At 29.3% G+C, this 18,539-nt stretch overlaps 6 protein-coding genes across 6 annotated transcripts; 5 read left to right on the forward strand and 1 right to left on the reverse strand.

Moving 5' to 3' along the window:
• Positions 1–3,507: 3,507 nt before the first annotated feature.
• On the forward strand, positions 3,508–4,545 carry LOC131667456 (protein lethal(2)essential for life-like). The gene has a single exon (XM_058940880.1). The coding sequence runs from the start codon at positions 3,679–3,681 to the stop codon at positions 4,240–4,242; it is 564 nt and encodes a 187-aa protein (XP_058796863.1). The 5' UTR covers positions 3,508–3,678; the 3' UTR covers positions 4,243–4,545.
• A 958-nt stretch (positions 4,546–5,503) lies between these two features.
• LOC131667511 (alpha-crystallin A chain-like) lies at positions 5,504–6,763 on the reverse strand. The gene is made up of 2 exons (XM_058940961.1): positions 6,326–6,763; positions 5,504–6,017 (listed from the first exon to the last, which is right to left on the reverse strand). Exons 1-2 carry the CDS (start codon positions 6,663–6,665, stop codon positions 5,740–5,742), a joined length of 618 nt encoding a protein of 205 aa, XP_058796944.1. The 5' UTR covers positions 6,666–6,763; the 3' UTR covers positions 5,504–5,739.
• Positions 6,764–8,784: 2,021 nt separating this feature from the next.
• Positions 8,785–9,963, forward strand: LOC131667502 (protein lethal(2)essential for life-like). The gene has a single exon (XM_058940950.1). It carries the CDS (start codon positions 8,987–8,989, stop codon positions 9,617–9,619), a length of 633 nt encoding a protein of 210 aa, XP_058796933.1. The 5' UTR covers positions 8,785–8,986; the 3' UTR covers positions 9,620–9,963.
• Positions 9,964–11,115: 1,152 nt separating this feature from the next.
• Positions 11,116–12,604, forward strand: LOC131667503 (protein lethal(2)essential for life-like). The gene is made up of 2 exons (XM_058940951.1): positions 11,116–11,654; positions 12,080–12,604. The coding sequence occupies exons 1-2, from the start codon at positions 11,355–11,357 to the stop codon at positions 12,359–12,361; spliced, it is 582 nt and encodes a 193-aa protein (XP_058796934.1). The 5' UTR covers positions 11,116–11,354; the 3' UTR covers positions 12,362–12,604.
• Positions 12,605–13,254: 650 nt separating this feature from the next.
• On the forward strand, positions 13,255–14,820 carry LOC131667498 (protein lethal(2)essential for life-like). Its single transcript, XM_058940945.1, has 2 exons — positions 13,255–13,533; positions 13,842–14,820. Exon 2 carries the CDS (start codon positions 13,853–13,855, stop codon positions 14,465–14,467), a length of 615 nt encoding a protein of 204 aa, XP_058796928.1. The 5' UTR covers positions 13,255–13,533; positions 13,842–13,852; the 3' UTR covers positions 14,468–14,820.
• Positions 14,821–16,723: 1,903 nt separating this feature from the next.
• LOC131667499 (protein lethal(2)essential for life-like) lies at positions 16,724–18,387 on the forward strand. Its single transcript, XM_058940946.1, has 3 exons — positions 16,724–16,854; positions 17,302–17,658; positions 17,931–18,387. The coding sequence occupies exons 2-3, from the start codon at positions 17,322–17,324 to the stop codon at positions 18,185–18,187; spliced, it is 594 nt and encodes a 197-aa protein (XP_058796929.1). The 5' UTR covers positions 16,724–16,854; positions 17,302–17,321; the 3' UTR covers positions 18,188–18,387.
• Positions 18,388–18,539: the final 152 nt, after the last annotated feature.

Here is an 18,539-nt window from a genome sequence, read left to right on the forward strand (position 1 = left end):
CTTTTGCTGCAAATGAGCGAATGCAAATCCAAAGACTTGTGGATATTACGCTTGATAAACGGCTTAAGAGCGGCTAAAATCGGGTAAGCACCCAAAACAACTACTTATACATTTTTTCGTAATTTTACAAGTTCATGTTAAATAATCAACTTTTTTTCCGCTTTCGCATTTGCTTAATGTCCATGTGCGACGTCCGACGGTCCCTTACGTAGAAAGTCTCTGATATATTGGTGTCATTTATGTTTTTAACTTTTATTGTAAGTAATTTGTTTCTTCCTCAATTGTTTACTGTCTTAAAATATTCTAAAATATAACAAACTTTATAGTAGATTAAAAATTTATACATATATATTTCTTCAAATGTATCAATTTAATTAATGTAATTATACATATATTCAATATTAAGTCGTACGTAACAAATATTCTTATCTCGAAATGATTCCTGTTGTCGTTTTCTTATTTAATATTTTTTAACAACTAAACGTTTTTTTTTAATATTTACTACTTTAATTTTGAAAATGTTTGTTTCATCACTTCATCACAATACTATGGGCGCTCTCTGTCGTATATATCGAAAACTGCACAGCTTTCTCAGTCGATAAAAATGTCTCCTTGTTTTACTTCCTCATGCTGCCATCTATCTACTTACTATTATACAACAATATTAGGTATGAATTATAATTATTAAAAGTAATATCGCATCAAAACTTTATTATATTTATAGCAAACTGTTAGAATTATAAACTTCTTTTATACGTATATTATATCATACAAAAATTTAGAATTTAAAAATGTAATAAAATTATAATTATCTTTTATTTCAAGATGTATAATTAATAAAGAAACTAAAAATCTATGTATAATATTTTATGTAATGATAATTAGTAACAATATGTACTCGTTAACTCATGTATTATGAATATACATTGATGAATCTTCATGTATGAAGGAAACTAGAAGCAAAACATTCGATGTTTTTTACATATATTTTAATTATTTATTTTTGATTTGCTTTATTTATATCAAAATGCGAAATGAAAGAACATCTTCAATGAAAGCTTGTCAAAGAAAACGTTGAACACTAATAATATAATCTGTCTTAATTATTATTGTTCTTATTCTATAGAACCACGAAACACCCAAACAAACAATTAATTTTTCCATCTCGAAAGATAATTTGTTGCTCGGTATACGTCCGTTATGTCCGCTGTATGCAACACCCGCTGCTTCAAATTCTTGACTGTATATTAGAAACTTTCTACATATAAGAAACATCGGACATCGGACATTGGACACCAGACGCGGACAAATGCGTGAAAATGAATTAATTATCTAACATTAATTCGCAAAATAAAAACAGATCACGCATAAATTTTTGGTAAAATAATGACAAACAATTTATTTTTCAGTGTTCGTCTAACGTCCGATGTCTGATGGCTCTTACGTGGAAAGTTCTTTAATGTTTCGCTATTTATAGCTTTTAGCTACAGTGCAGTAGAACTCTATCTGATTGTGCTTTCCTGTCACTAGAACATCCAACATTATTATAGGACGAGTATCCCTATTATCGGCAGCATAATTAAGATGTCAATAATTAATTATCGTCAATTTATAAGCTGCACATAGTTTAGAAGCTTTCTACATAAGGAGCCATCGGACATTGGACAACGAATATCGAACTTGCACCGAAATTATCAATAGTTAAAAAACAAACAATTTGTTTGTTTTTTAACATATTGTGATTAATTGACAAACATGTTAATCAAAAGAGAACTTTTATTGTCATGTATAGTGTGATAGATTCTTATATCATCTCAATATATCTGAAATAATCGAATGTATGGAGTGTTTTAAAATTACTATACGAGCAATGATAACAAACATAGATTACTATATTAACATTATTAGCATAATAATATATCATTTGATTATCTTTTTTCATCATAGTATAATGTCTGACGGTCAATGTCCGACGTCCGATATCTCCCTTATGTATAGAAATTCAAAAAGACAATAAATAAAAGTAATGTCAAATAGTGTATTTAATGTGACAAACAGTGATAAAAAATATTTGATTAACTTTTTTCATCATGATATAAACGTCTGATGGCCGATATCCGATGTGTCCTTATGTAGAAATTCCCTCAATGGTCTTACGAAAAATCATATTCAATGTACCAATGCTCAGCACATTTTTATAATATTATCATAAAAATAGATTTGATATTTGTTATGCAACGAAACTAGATGCGCTCGGTAACCTCATTAAATCAGATTAAATTTATTACTTTGCTTATATATTACCGAGATTTATATTCAATCCAATTTAAAAGAATGTGCCGGATTCCAAGTTGGTATCGGCAATAGAAGCACACTATATATTAATTTATTACAAAAATAAAATGTAATATGTTATCATAAGTAATCAAGATCTCGACCATTACAATTTATAAGTCATTATTAATGAAGTGAATCGACGTTTCATATATGAATGGGAATTCTCTAATTTCGCATGTATATTGACATCGCACGAATAATTAACGCAATTAACGCTATGACTAGTAAATATGAAAGGATTTCCTTTCCTTCCAAAACGCGAGCGCTGTGTCTGCAAACGCGCCGCGCCCTCTGCGTCTTTTTCTAGAAGCTTCTGGATATTGAATTTTCGAACCGTACACACGACGACGCACCACATACACACATATATGTATTCAATAAATTTATTTAACGGTAGCGGTACAAAGTTTTTTATGTACTTAAATTATTTTATTAACAATATTTACGTTATAAATTTGTATAGAACGCTATACATACATATAAATGTTCCGCAGAAGATTCTGGATTAATACACCGGCGGCGCGCGCGTATCTTTCTGGAAACTGCTGAACAGATTTAGATATATTAATTGTTGACTAAATCAAATTTTAAATATAAAATATTATTTACACACATTTGTACAACATATTAATACATTATTCATTTAAAATTAATGAACTAAAAAATATTTTTTTAGTTCAACAACTAAACAAAAACAACAACTAAATGTTTTTTGTGTATTGCAATAATCCATCAATTATATCATAAATATCTAAATATATGTCGTTTTATTATGTATTAATAATATTGATACACATTTATAAAATCCACTATAATAACTTCTTTTGTTCAAGCCTTATAATAACAAAATTATAAATTATTAATTTTTATAATAAAATAATACATATGTTATTATAACTATATAGATCTTTTAATTCCATTTGTAAATTATTATTTATGAATTATAATAATGTGAATTAATAAATTTTTGTATTTTCTTACACTTCTAATATGTTTGAAACATATTTCTAGCATAAAAATATCGAAAGTAATAATTAGATTCACTATAGTTTCAAAAAGATTTGATAATACACATTTATTATATATGAACAAAAACAGATTGTTCTGGATACTTCTCTTGATTTTCTCGAAAGTTCAGCGCTCCGCGCATGCTCTTATATATACGGCAGCGCAACGGGTGAGATCCCACAGATATAAACAAACGTTCGAGGTAAAAGCATCTAACAATAAGCTATCTTAACTTCAAAGATATTTCGAAAAACTTCGTAAAGTGTACTGCAAAGAGTGTCTATACATAATCTATAAAATAATTTACAAGGAAATCAGTTAACAAGGTCAAACATGTCATTAATACCATTAATCTTTTCTGACTGGTGGGAAGATCTGGATAGACCACATCATCTACAGGATCAGGACTTTGGTCTGGGATTGCATCCAGAGCAGCTGATGACGCCTCAAAAGCTTAATTTACTTTATCTCCAGCCTCGAAGATCTAACTACATCAGACCTTGGACAGAACTTCTTCGTCAAGGAGACAGAGGTGTTTCTACAGTAGAAGCAGACAAAGATAAGTTCCAAGTCACTCTTGATGTACAGCAATTCAAGCCTGATGAAATTGATGTGAAAGTTGTTGATAAATATGTTGTTATCAACGCCAAACATAAAGAGAAACGTGATGAACATGGCTGGATATCTAGAGAATTTACAAGAAAGTACCTGATTCCAGAGCAATGTGATGTACAGCAAGTAGTATCAAAATTGTCATCGGATGGAATACTCACTATTATGGCACCAAGAAAAGAGACACCTAAATCAAAGAATGAAAAGGTTATTAAAATTGAACTAACTGGCAAACCTGTACTCAAAGAAAAGGAAGAAGAAAAGAAAATGGAAAAAAGCAAATAGTTTAGTTCATTATGTTTTTTTATAGATAATCATTCCACATTGTAGATTTTCACATTCTAATTTTCATTTATTAGAAATATTTTTATTTATGTATTTAAAGTTAAAGTTAGTAAATGTACAAATGTAACAAACGATTAATTTTGATAATATTATATGATAATATTGTAATAATAAATAATATTTATTTATACTATGTAGACTGAGCTTTTCTCAATTACAAAATTACTGCATTAGAATTGCTCATTTGTCATTAGAAAACAAACCAATGATGTACATTCAAATTGAATAATAAATAAAGAAAGTCTTAACTTCATTCTTCTGTGTTGTTATTAATTAAATCCATATTTGCAGATTAATTTTCGTTCTTAAGATAATTTGTGTCCATTTATATAATGTCTATTAAAAAAATTTATAAATTAAAATATTAAGATCTGTATAGACTAAAATTTTTTTTTAAGAATGACAAAAATACCGAACATTAAATTTAAAATAAATTTATGATCATAGTTAATTAAAAACATAAGATTATACAAGCACATTATTTGAAGATTATTAAGTTATTTAACTAATATATCATTTAACAATATAAATGACACTTGTCATATTGTAAAAAATATTGAGTCTAAAGGAACTACTTATTTAAAGACAAATTGTATATGAGTAAAATAGCTTAAGTAAATGTTTCAATAAAATTGAGATAGATTCTTTTATTTTCATAAAAAGCATTACTGCCTTATTAAAAGACGTAGAAAATTTCAATTTGAAAGAAATTTAATAAAAATTGTTATATCCTAGAATATTGATGAGTATTCCCATGCTATAGTCTTGGTTATTTGAAAAATAAGATATTTAAATTCTAATTAGAAATCTGCAAAATAATTAGAATTTATTATAAATATTTTGACTATGGTATCATTTTATTAACTAACCAAGTACCTCAACATCTTTTTGTTTTTTTTTTATTTTCAAGAACATTTTGATTTTCAAAAGATCTACTTGATTATTCAATGAACATAGATTAATGATATAGTTTATTTTCTGTGAACTAAATGAATTATTCTATAGTATATTTACGTAAATTTAACTAATATTTAATTTTTTCACATGCATCAAAAACAATAACAAAACACTATTAAAAGTATTTTTTTTGACAAGTAAAAATTTACAAAGGATAAGTTGAAACAAAATAATACAACTAGTAATAAATAATAATAAAACGAGACAAAATATATATAAAAAAATTTTATTTTTTCAACTTGCAAACACATCGCTAATACTACATTATATATTAATATTTTATATGCTACGTTAATTGAATCATACACTCTCATCAATAAATATCACAATAATAATGACAATGAAAAGTAATTATAATGAGGTACAGAGTTTTCTAAAGTCTGTTTAGTGTAACAAAACAAGTGACAACATTTTATGACTCATCTTGGATAAATAATAATAATAATAAATAAAAGAAAAAGAAAAGAATAGGATGACAATTTATTGACTCTGGGCAACTTTTTGGTTTTCTATTTGTTCTTGTTTGTCATCTTGTTTTTGGTTTTCCAATGCAGGCTTGCTTAATTTTTCAATTTTCAAGACTCTTTCTCGCTTATGCTCAATAGCCTCTGGCTTTCGAGGAGCAGTAATAGTAAGTATTCCATCTGGCGATAACATACTTTCTGCTTTGTCAGGATCACACTGTTCAGGAACCATATACTTTCTTACGAAATGCCTTGAGATTATACCATGGTCATCTTGTTTTTCTTCATGTTTACCTAAAAAAGAACAATAAGAATTCAGATTATTACAAATAATTTCATCACTTATATTTGAATTAGAGATAACAATAAAAAGCTTGTGAACAGAAAATAATGGATCATCTAAAATCTAAAATGAATATATTTATAACATTTAACGATAACATTTAATTTATAGTTCAATATAGATAAAACAAGCCTTATTTTCTCTATTAAACTGAAGTTTCCCAAGAAATTAAACAGAACTTAAGCTCTTGTTTAAGAACATATCTTATAACAATTAATTTTCAGTTTAAAAATTTAAGACTACAATTACAACATCTTACCTTCAACCACAATGAAGTTGTCAATTACTTTTACATTGATTTCCTCTGGTTTGAACTGTTGCACGTCAAGAGCTACGTGAAACTTATCTTTATCGTCTTTGATTACGGAGAAGCCCTTTTCCCACTCCTTTTCCATATCCTGCACTTCTCTCATGAACTCAGCCCAAGGCCGGTAGTAGGGCGATCTCCTGTTATAAAAACCATCAAAGAGTGATGGGCCAAAAAGAGACTGCGGCTGCATGGCCATCCCAAAACGTTGATCAAAAAGCCGATGTGGTCGCTCCATTTGTTCCCACATTTGTGAGACCAGTTTCGGAATAATTCCCATTCTTCTTGACATTTTCGATGAATGAAATAAAACTTTGCGAAATTGTATGAAAATTCACGTAATTCGCTTCAAAACACTGTCGTTCAAGTGCAATTCTCTCGCTGTGACTGAAGGCGCACGATCAACCGGCCGGCTTTTATACACAAGTAAACGCACTCTATACGTTTCGAGTTACTCCGCGATGTTTCCAGAATGATCTTTTTTTGTCTATCCTATATACATATATGTTATCAATTATAAAATATCAATTTAAACTTGTATTTAGTTTTACTTTTTTGTATTTTTTGTTTTTAGTGACCTTTTTTTAAATCAAGTATCTGATGTATATAGCGAGTTGCATAAGCGTACATTGGCTTATACTATTTTTACTTTAATTGCATACGGTATTTTTCTTATTATGAATGATATATTTTAATGACATAAGACAATTGTGTGACAAAGTATATAGTGACCATCAAATCGATAAACCTTTGTGTACAACATATGTTTTTATATAGTTTCCAACAAAAATTCAAATTAAAAATTACGTACTCGAAAGATTAAGTTTCCAGAACAAGTTCAAATAATTTTAATTTAAACAGCATTCCCAAATACAAATATTTTCGATAAAAATTAGGTATGTTTATTTATTAATATACTGCAATTAAAACCATAATATTAAGAAATGCTCTATTAAATATAACTCTGCCTACTATGTGTGTACGAATTAATTCACATTCCATGAAGTTCAAAACTCGAATTATTTTTGACGATTAGCACCGATAACATCAAATAAGTTGAAATAATTCGGATTTGGAACTTCGCGGGTCATGAATTAATGTCCAATGCGTATGTAGTGTTCGCAACTTTAACTAAATTCATAATTATACGTACAATTATATATTTTCTGCAATAAGGAATGCAAAATTTTCTATAATTTTTTTCCAGATTCTTAACAATGGTGGGATTATTTATTATATATAATCGGACAACGGACACGGTACACGTCTGATGACTGCGATATCCAACGTCCGACGTCTTCTTGCGTACAAAATTCTAATATTCCTTATAACCGCAGAATCTATGATCGCATTTTTATAAAAATCAGAGTTATAGACTTTTATTAGAGTACATGCAGTATAAAGATATTATATAATTTATTTTTTAATAATTATATCATAATTTAATAGGAATCAATATTTTAATAAGACTTTTCTAGATGGATCGTTACACAGCTCGACGTATCCACGCACTCAAATTTAATCAGACTCATGACATTTATATAAACATTTAAAAATAAGATGAATTTTTAGTATGAATACCTGTAAGAAATCAATATTTTTAATTCAAAAAAAATATTCTTTGAAAAATAACAATGCCGATTTATGATACGTCTATAATGTATATTTCATATTATAACTAGAAGTAAATTTAACGTAATCAAACCTAAAAAATTTTAGATTTTTACAATATCTCTTTCAATCCTTTGAATCGTAAAACTAACACAAAATGTAAGTGATGCAATTCTACCTAAAAAATATCACGTTATGAATTAACGATTTATTTTTCGGGATGACGAATCACACAATAATTAAATCACCTAAAATATATAAATTCAAAGTATAATATCTCAACAAAGTTGTTTTCCGTGTGAAGTGAAGAGTATGCAATATATATCACTTGATCTTATTTTATAATAATAATAATAATAATAATAATAATAATAATAGTAATAAAGATAATCATCACCGTAATATACAGATCAATATACTGTGATTATATATTTATTTCACTGAAATAACCCAATGTACCATAAATATGAAAAAGCGCACCATTCATTTAATGGAAAACGTTGTCTAAACGTTGAACTCGATAAAAGGGAAAGAGCATGCTACTTATGTACCTACATAAATAGTATTAGAACAAGTTTATTGCTCTGAATTGGAGGAAAGGTGTGAATCTGATGCAAGTTAGCGTTCGAAAGCATACCGGGAGTCGTTTGTCAATAGGTCGGATACGTATGTATGTACGTGGCGCTTCTGGAAAGCTCCCCGTCACTCGTCGCGTATTTTCTCGACTCGATTCAGCCGACACAACTCCCCTCTACAGTCCGCGAATCACGGTTAGTCGTGGTTGTGGGTTACCTCGCCGACAATATATAAACGGCAGCGCGGGAGTAAGACGCCAGTTTCAAGCGCATTTCGAATCATATTACCAAGTAACGCTCTACGTGCCGTTTCTTACTAAGCAACGATTGTCAGCATTTGCTGTACATATAGTAAATATCTAATAACTATATTGACTCGGACGGTCAATTGTAAAAGAGAGTAATAGTGATCGAAAGTACGAGAAATATGGTTTCGCCTCTATTGCCACTATTGTTGTCGGCAGCCTACATGGGAGATGTGCATCCCAGCCGGCCGACAAGCCGACTGCTAGATCAGGACTTTGGTCTTGGCCTGCAACCTGAGCAGCTCGTCTTCTCTCGCTACGGTTACTACATACCTCGCGAGCGTTTGCTCGATATTTACTTTCGTCCATGGGCTGACCTGCTGCGCCCGGAAAACGGCGGTGGTATTTCCAGCATCAGCCTCGACAAAGACCAATTCAAGGTGATCCTCGATGTGCAGCAGTTCAAGCCCGAAGAGATCGAGGTGCAAATCGTCGACAAGTTCATCGTCGTCACGGCTAAGCACGAAGAAAAGAAGGACGAGCATGGCTTGATCTCCAGGCAGTTTGTGCGCAGATACGAAATCCCCGAGAACGTTGATCCCAAAAACATCACTTCCAACATTTCGACTGACGGTGTACTTACCATCGAAGCGCCCGTGAAAGAAATGTCCGAGGGCAAGAACGTCCGCAAAGTCAAAATAGAGTTCACTGGTAAGCCTGCGCTCAAACACACCGAAGATACTACAACCTCTACGACCACCGAATCGACTGCAGGCCAGTCGACAACTCAATCTTCAAGTCCAAAATCGGAGTAAATAACTTTTAACTCCACCATTTGCCTATTCCAAAGCATTTATTAATTCATTTCATACTCTGACTGATGTTATTAAATTTTTTCTTGAATGAATGCCAATTACAATGTATACGTCGAACTTCGTTTGAGTGATGATCAATAAGTTATTTGAGTATAACTCAATACTAATTTTAATATGTTTACGTGAGGATATTTTGGGAGCTTTTCTATATCTTATAAGTAATTGAACTTTTGTGCCACACTGTTTTTCTTAGTAATACAAGAGTGTAACGTTATAGCAAATAACTTATTAAAGATTAGAAATTAGTCACTTCTTTTCAAAAAATTTTGTATTGTAAATTTGTAGTATATTAATAAAACTATTTATATTATAAAATCAACTAAATTATTCATTAACATATAACCTATCTACCATTTACTTTACTTCTGAAATCACACCGAATACTTTTTACAATAAAAAAAAATTATTTTTAACAATTCTTTCCTTTTTCTTCTTTGTCATACCATTTTTTAATGTTTTTATTATCACAATAAGTTCCATGCATAAATTGTTTTTTTTGTTCACAAGTTATATCAGTCTTAATTTTCGCTACTTCATATATTTAATTCTCAACATTAATAATCATTGACGTTACTTTGAAAAATGTAACAGCTACCCGTCATATTTATATAGGTACAACTTTTAATTAATATTTTTTTAATTTTAATTACATAAAACATATCTAAATTTAATTCGTGTATGTGTGATTTATCCCGATCGTCTCTCCTTTTATTTCGTCCTCTTTCTCTTTGATTTTAACATCATCTTATTCTTTCTTTTTTCTTTGTTAAAATGGCCATAGGTCTTCCTAGGTGAGACGCAACATGCCTAAATCAAACGTATAGAAGTTAAGTGATCGAGACCATTGGCAGGGTTCCGATTGAGGTTGGTGCGCAGTTGCAACATAGAGCTTCTGCGCAACGCATACACCAAACTTCAATTCAATTCGACCCCATGAACATCGGAAGGGGTCGGATATATATTTGTATTAAAGTTCAGTGTATGTATGTTGCGTAGTAGGTTTTATATAGATTGTAAACGTCACTTTCAAAGTAATATGACAATTTTGTTGTCATAAATTTCTTGCATTAAAAAAGACGTTAGTGATAAATTACTAATTTAAATGTAATTATTCATAAATTATCATTAGCCTTGTATCTAAATTACTTTAATTTGTTAACACAAGTTTATAATAAATATAGCAAAAGCAAGCTTAAAAACTGTACTGATTTAGACTGTAAGGTTCGTTTCTATACCGATTCTACGCGACTGGACAGAGTGTATTAAAACAAATTTTTTTACTTTTATTTATTTTATAACATTAATTTCAACATACAAATAATTGTGAGTATTATGACGGAATTCATGACAATCACAATGCGTCAAAATAACTACATCAATGCGCATGTCCTCGTACTCCAACAAGGGGATCGAGAGAGTACTTCACATTTCTCAATTGTTCGCATCAGTTTGAGTTTGCCCGTTGCCGGCCGGCATTTTAAACAAAGAACTGCAGGAACAGAAAGTTGAACGCGTACACGGTCATACTCGATCAACTTCGCTTTTGCTAAAGAGCATATTGCAACACCTTCCATTTCTGTGCTGTTATTAAAAAGTCGACATATTTTACGCAAAGAAATAGATATTTTCTCTTCTTATTTAATTCATATAAAGATAAAAGAAGTCTCCGAAAAAAATGTCGCTGTTGCCAATGCTCTTCTCCAACTGGTGGGAAGATCTGGATGAGCCGCATCATGTCCGTGACCAACACTTTGGAATGGGTGTACACCCAGAACATCTAATAACGGACATTTTCGAGCCAAGACCTATGCACCATCACCATCGGGTGACTCGACCTCACTATTATCGTCCTTGGGGGGCTGAGCTACTTCGTCGCAACAACGCTGGAGGAGTGTCCACGGTCAATTCCGTAAAAGACAACTTCCAAGTAGTTCTTGATGTCCAGCAATTCGCTCCTAAAGAAATCAGCGTCAAGGTCAGATTTAGTCAGAATGAAGCCATTTTCGCTTTGTGATTTTCTTTGTTTGAATCCGTGTGCACTCGTCTTGTTTGAAAGATTTATACGATAAAATTTAAATATAGATAAATCCACGGAAGACTAACATACACATACATTTCATTAACAGAGATTGTTTACTCATTTTGTATTGAGTTTTAATTTATTGATAATTTTCATTTTTGTTTGTTGTATTCGCAAAACTTGCAAAAATTCTATACCATAAGGATTACTTAAATTGCTGTCAAACTTAAATCTCAATTATTAAATTAATTACTTTTTTAATTAAATAGCATTGACTATATATGTTCAATGAGATTATATAAAAAATAATCAAAGAAGTTTTGATAAATTAAAGTTATCAAAACTTTTGTATAAATTTAAAAGCATATTTATTTTTACAGGTTGTTGACAACTATGTTGTTGTTGAAGGAAATCATGATGAAAAAAAGGATGAGCATGGCTGGATTTCTAGAAAATTCACTCGTAGATACTTGATTCCAGAGCAGTGTAATTTGGAAAATGTGGAATCCAAACTGTCTTCGGATGGAATTCTGACCATCAGTGTTCCTCGTAAAGAACCACCGAAAGTTGAAGGAGAGCGAGTGATAAGCATTCAACAAACAGGCAAACCAGCAATCCAAGAAAAGTCAGAAGAAAAGAATCCAGTTGAAGAAAAGAAGTAATTGAAAAATAGAACAGTGGTTCTTGCATTTATCCTAAAGCATTTATTCTAAAGCATTTTTCTAAGTTACATATTAAACTTTGATGTTTAAAAATAGTATTTCTTAGCTTTAACAACTATCAATTGTATACACATATAGTTTTGAGCATATAAAATTTAATTGAATTCTTTAAGTCTTACCAACTAAAAGTCAAGTACTGGGTGAAACTCAAATACTTATAAAAATGTAACTTGATTAATAAAGAGTTCCTTTTTTAATTTTGTGATGAATGATTTTTTATACCTAATACCTACATATACAAATAATAAAATGAAACCCAAATATTTCATAACAAATTATATCATAAACTTTCAATTCAAAATATACTTTTTTAATTTAATTAGACAAATCTGAGTATTAAACTCTTCTTATTTCACATATATAAACAAATGTTTTCGATTATTTAATTCAAATTTATGATTAAGTTAAAAAAAGAGATCATTTTTTAATTTACCGAACAATCTGATTGACTATTTAAAAAAAAAAGAAATACTAAATTAGCATAATTAAACTTTATTATATTTAATCGATGAACGATTTATTTCTTTTGTTGCCGATTTCGAAAAGGCGAATCTGAATTTTTTTTAATGTATGCTAAGCAAATCTCCAGAACAGTTAATCCAGTTTGAATATGTAATTGCAAAGAATTTTCAAATCTACTATTTTTTTTAAATTAAACTTGTCTATGCAAGTAATTCGGTAATATTTCTAGAAGCTACGACAGTAGTAACAACTCGAATTTGCTAGCCAATTCTAGAAAATTCTCCATGTTTGCTGCCACCAATGGCGTCAATGTTAAGCGCCTTTCTCCCCCTCCCTTTTAAGAAGTCTATATATACATCCAGCGGCACGTCTGCTCCTTCAGTTTGTTAAAATCAATCGTTGAACAAAACGTATCTTAATTCAACTTGATCTTGTATCTTCTATTTATATCGCGAATAGCTAGGAAGTTCGTGATTATTTCATACTTACTAGACTGTGATTTTTAGCTGCGACAGTTGATGTTCATTTACAGTCTCGCAAAAGATCTCTAATAAATATAATTTGTATAATAAAATCTTTCGATCACGTATTTATTCGCACAGTAACAAAGTAGGAAGAATACAGTTTGGGAAATACAAATTAGATTAAATGTAAGTATCAATTAAAGATAAAGATAATTAAACTATGTACACAAAATTAAATTAAATTATGTATACAGTACCTTTATTGAATATTTCTCATGAAAGTTATAGAAAAATATATTATTCCTTGTTGAAAAAAATATTAATTTATTAAGTCATATATCAATCAATTAAGAACATTTATTTTATAATTTTAACTTAGCATTTTTATTCTAAATTTTTCATCCTGCAACTGTCTTAAAAAAATTTGTATGCAAAATAGTTTATAGTTATATAAGTATTACAATATATTTGAATAGCCATTATATTTTTTATAGAGATAATCGAAATGTCTCTGGTACCACTTCTATTCTCTGACTGGTGGAATGATTTGGATCGTCCTCACAGTTTGTTTGACCAACACTTTGGCTTATCACTAGATCCTAAAAATGTAATTAGCCCATCAAGATCTGAATTAGTGCTGTACAAACCTAACAGATTACGTCTTGGATCACGTTTCCATCCTTACAATCTTTTGAAAAGAAATCGAGGATCTTCTACTTTAACACCTGACAAAGATAAATTTCTAGTTACCTTGGATGTGCAACAGTTCCATCCTGAAGAAATCAGTGTTAAAATAGTAGATGACAATGTAATAGTCGAAGGCAAACATCAAGAGAAAGAAGATGAACATGGATGGATCTCTAGACAATTTACTAGAAAATATCAAATACCTAGCCAATGTAATATTGAACAAGTTGAATCGCACTTATCTTCAGATGGAGTGTTGACTATCACTGCGCCAAAAAAAGAACTTCCCAAGTCCAATTCTAATGAAAAAACCATTAAAATACAGTTAACTGGACAACCTGCTCTTCTTCCATCTAGAGCTTCTACGGCAGAAGAATCTAACTCCATAGAACCTGGTCAGCGTGGCAAAAAACCTGCTGTGAAAGCTGCTTAAATAATACTTAATATATAAGTGTTCATCAATTCCTCTTTTTACTTAAAGTAATTAGTACAAAGCTTTTTCTGTACCTAGAAGATATAAATGTGTGCAGTATCATATTCTTATCAGACTTTATAAGTCTATATTATTTTTTAATTTATTTTGCATTTGTAGATAATCTGTTCAACTATATATATATATTGATTTCATAACTCAAAAGTAAATTGCTAATTGTTAGTCATAATTTTAGTTAACAGAATCTATCTTAATGAATTCAATATCTATTATAATGAAGACTTAACTTATAAGTTTTTTATTACTATAACATTCTATAAGCATTAAATAGATGTAATTTATAAAAGTGAAAAATAAAATTTTGTAAAAAAATTTATTTGTTGTTTGAATTCCTTTCATTTAAATTTTTATGTACTCAAGTTTTTCAAATTCATATCTTATATATTGTTTGATATTAACATTGAATTTTTGAAAAATATTTTTGCATCTTATTGATTTAAATGATTACCTTGGTACAATTAAATAATATAATGATCAATACAAAAAACACATTTTTGTGAGTAACAATTTTGTTTGATTATACGAGAAAATGTAGTAACACTTAAAGTTTGTTTAAAAACTTATCACAACAATAAAAATTATCTATTCAATAAATTATGTATCTATAATAATACTGTCAGTTTGTTCATATTAATTGCAAATTATTGAAATGAATCGGTTAAAACTTAACTACATGACTACATCTGTTATAATACTTCTACTTAAAATGTATACATACAGAAAATATTTCTATACTGCTTATGTTATTGACAGTATTTACAGATTGATTGCAATTATAATAAATTTAAATTGACTCTATAAAACGCTAATAAGCGCGTATAATTTATTATATCTAGACAAATAATTATTTGTATGTAAATATAATATACAATAAAATGTATAATATGTAGAGTAAATATATATAATGGAACAACTAAAATAAAATTCTCGAGACCTAAGCGTCTAATAATTAAAATACATTGGGAGAAACAATCATGTAATATGATTTATCTCTAAAAAAGCAGCGGAATTTTTTTTGATGAAACATCATACTCGGCCGGCCGGTTCGATACAATGCAACGCCATGTAATAACCATAGCTTAAAATGTGTATTATGCATGTATGTACATACAAACAACCTATATATTTTACATACTAGGATAATATGTAAATATAGATGCCACCCTATGACTTGTATACACACGAAACCTATATAAGCCAGTGATTCTTTTCTGTATGTGAACCTTGTCGAAAATTCTCACAGGTTCTCATGCACAGCCCCAGCTGCGATATAGTTCTTGAATAATATAAGGAATAGATGTTTTATTTTTGATAATATACCTTTCGGAGAGCAGTGTCACATTTTTTTAACATATATATACAAAGAAAACAGATTTGATTTCTGTGCTTTAACAATAAAACGAATGTGGATCTATGTTTATTGAAAAAATTATCAAGAACATAAATTTTCAATAAATATAATACAAAGATTTAGATATTGACAATTTTTATTCAATAATAAAAAGAAAATAGCATAAATATGTATAAAACTGGTCAAAAGAATTGTCGTAACTAATTAAAAACAGTATTATTTCAATGCGATGTTAATATTACAATTATAACTCCATTGCACCTAATATTTTATACACACATAATAAAAATATTTCTATCCAAATATATTTTATATATTTATATGTTGATATAATTTTTTTTAAATAGTTATAAGCTTGGGGTGTGGTTAAAGTATCTTATCATCCACAAATAAAAACAAGAGAAAGAATATTCGAAATATTTCGAGTAAATGTAAAGAAAAATAATAAATAAAAAAGTTAATTAAAGTGTATATAATTAAAATTTTCGCACGATACATGTATATGCATAATGAACACTATCAAAAATCAAAAACTGATAATACTAATATCAAGTATTTCTTTGTTTCCAATGTAAACAGGGGCGGACATGATTTTCGGTTGTTACCGTCCCCACATGATCGCGAAATTCGTTGATAAACGTCAAGAAACGTTTTTGATTTTTACAAATATTCGTAATAGCCTGTAATAGCTAATAAAATGATAATATTTTACAATTAAATACATCACGTGATCATTAAAAACTGTAAGTGAAGACTATTGTAAAGGAAATTCGCGAATTCTAAAGATATTTCTAGTAGTATAGACTAACGAAAGCGAAACCGGTAGAGTGTTCTGGAAGCCAGCCGGCGTTCGGGTATAAATACAACCGTCGCGCGGTGCTTAGCAACAGTTGGATTTTAGCAGTCGAAGTGACTACGTCTAAAGCTGTGAGCAACTTTGTCTTCTTTCTTTAAAAAGAATTGGTGTATTTGTGAAGTAAGATTTTTTATTACTGATTTTTTCATTACATAATCATTTTCTAATTCAGTTTTCATTGTTTTCATTACTTAAATACAAAATAAATTTCATTGTGATTTGCGACATATAATTAATTCTGAATTTTAATAACAATTTCCGATAATTCAGTGCAATTTGGATGATAGTACCAACTATTTTTATTTTTAATTTGATTTTCCAAGTAATCCACTTCTACATTTTATATTTTGCATTGTATTTCTTGTTTTACATTGCTTTTTATATATTGTCCAATCAAAAAGTTAATGTTTCAGTTTCTAAATGCTCAATGTTCAATTTTTCAATTTAAAAAAATAAGATTTTCATTTTTATGCATTTTTTATGCTTTTATGCTTATCATTTTTGAAGATATATTCTTGACTTTTATAAACAATAGTGAAATAAACAATTTCTTATTTTCTTTTACAGTTGAGTACATCTGAATAATCATGTCTCTTGTACCACTTTTGTTCTCTGACTGGTGGAATGACCTGGAGCGCCCACATCGTCTTGTTGACCAGAACTTTGGTCATGGATTAACTCATGATCAACTTATTCCATCTCACTTTTTGGAGTCCTATGCTCATCCTTCATTACATCCCTTGTGTAGACGCAATCCAATGACCTATTACAGACCATGGGGTGAACTCATGCGTCAAATGGAAGGTGGTGGCACTTCTACAGTCAAAGCTGACAAAGATAAGTTTCAAGTGGTTCTTGATGTCCAACAATTCAAACCAGAAGAAATCAATGTGAAAGTTGTCGACAAGTATGTTATTGTTGAAGGTATGATACATTTTTATTTAATAGGAATTTTCTAGTCATTTTTTATAGTTTTAATAATTTTCTCGCATAAGAATCTAGAAATCTAATTACTTTGGTACAATAATGTTAATAATTATATAAAATATTAGGAATATTATTGGTTAGCTCTGTTATAAATTAGTATTTTAGCTTGAATTGAACTCTGTTAATAATAGAATAAAATTACATTTCACTGAAATTCTGTGATTTATTTGGGTATGTTGAAATATTCTAAATAACTTTATAATTTACAGGTAAGCATGAAGAAAAGCAGGATGAACATGGATCCATCTCTCGTCATTTTGTTCGTAAATATCTGATACCAGAACAATGCAACCTCGATCAAGTTACCTCTAGTCTTTCATCTGATGGTGTTCTTAGCATTACTGCTCCTCGTAAAGAACAGTCTAAAACTACAAATGAAAAGGTTGTGAAGATTGAACATACTGGTAAACCTGCTATTAAGGAGTCTGTTGAGAAGAAGGTTGAGAAGAAAGATGATAAGAAATAAAAAAAAAACATTTCTAAATATTTTAAGTTAAGTTTGAGTCATTACTTAAGTATTTTTAATTTAAACTCATTTTCTCACCAATGTTCCTTTTTATTTCATTCACTTCTGCTAAATCGTTTATCAAGACTGTACACTAATGTTAATTAAAACCTTGTATTAGTCTTTGTAATAAAAAAAAATAAAATTTCGTTGAACGAAAATCTCGCCTTCACAGTTGTTCAATTTCATCATACTAAAATAATCGATTACTTCAAAATTCAATTTAATAATACATATACTGATAGCACAGATAATAACATAAAGTTGGTAAATTTGAACTTGTAATATTTCATATCAACATGTACATAAATAT

This window comes from Phymastichus coffea, unplaced genomic scaffold (assembly GCF_024137745.1).
Source record: "Phymastichus coffea isolate CEN01 unplaced genomic scaffold, Cenicafe_Pcof_1.1 PCOF00066, whole genome shotgun sequence".
In the NCBI taxonomy this organism is placed as follows: domain Eukaryota; kingdom Metazoa; phylum Arthropoda; class Insecta; order Hymenoptera; family Eulophidae; genus Phymastichus; species Phymastichus coffea.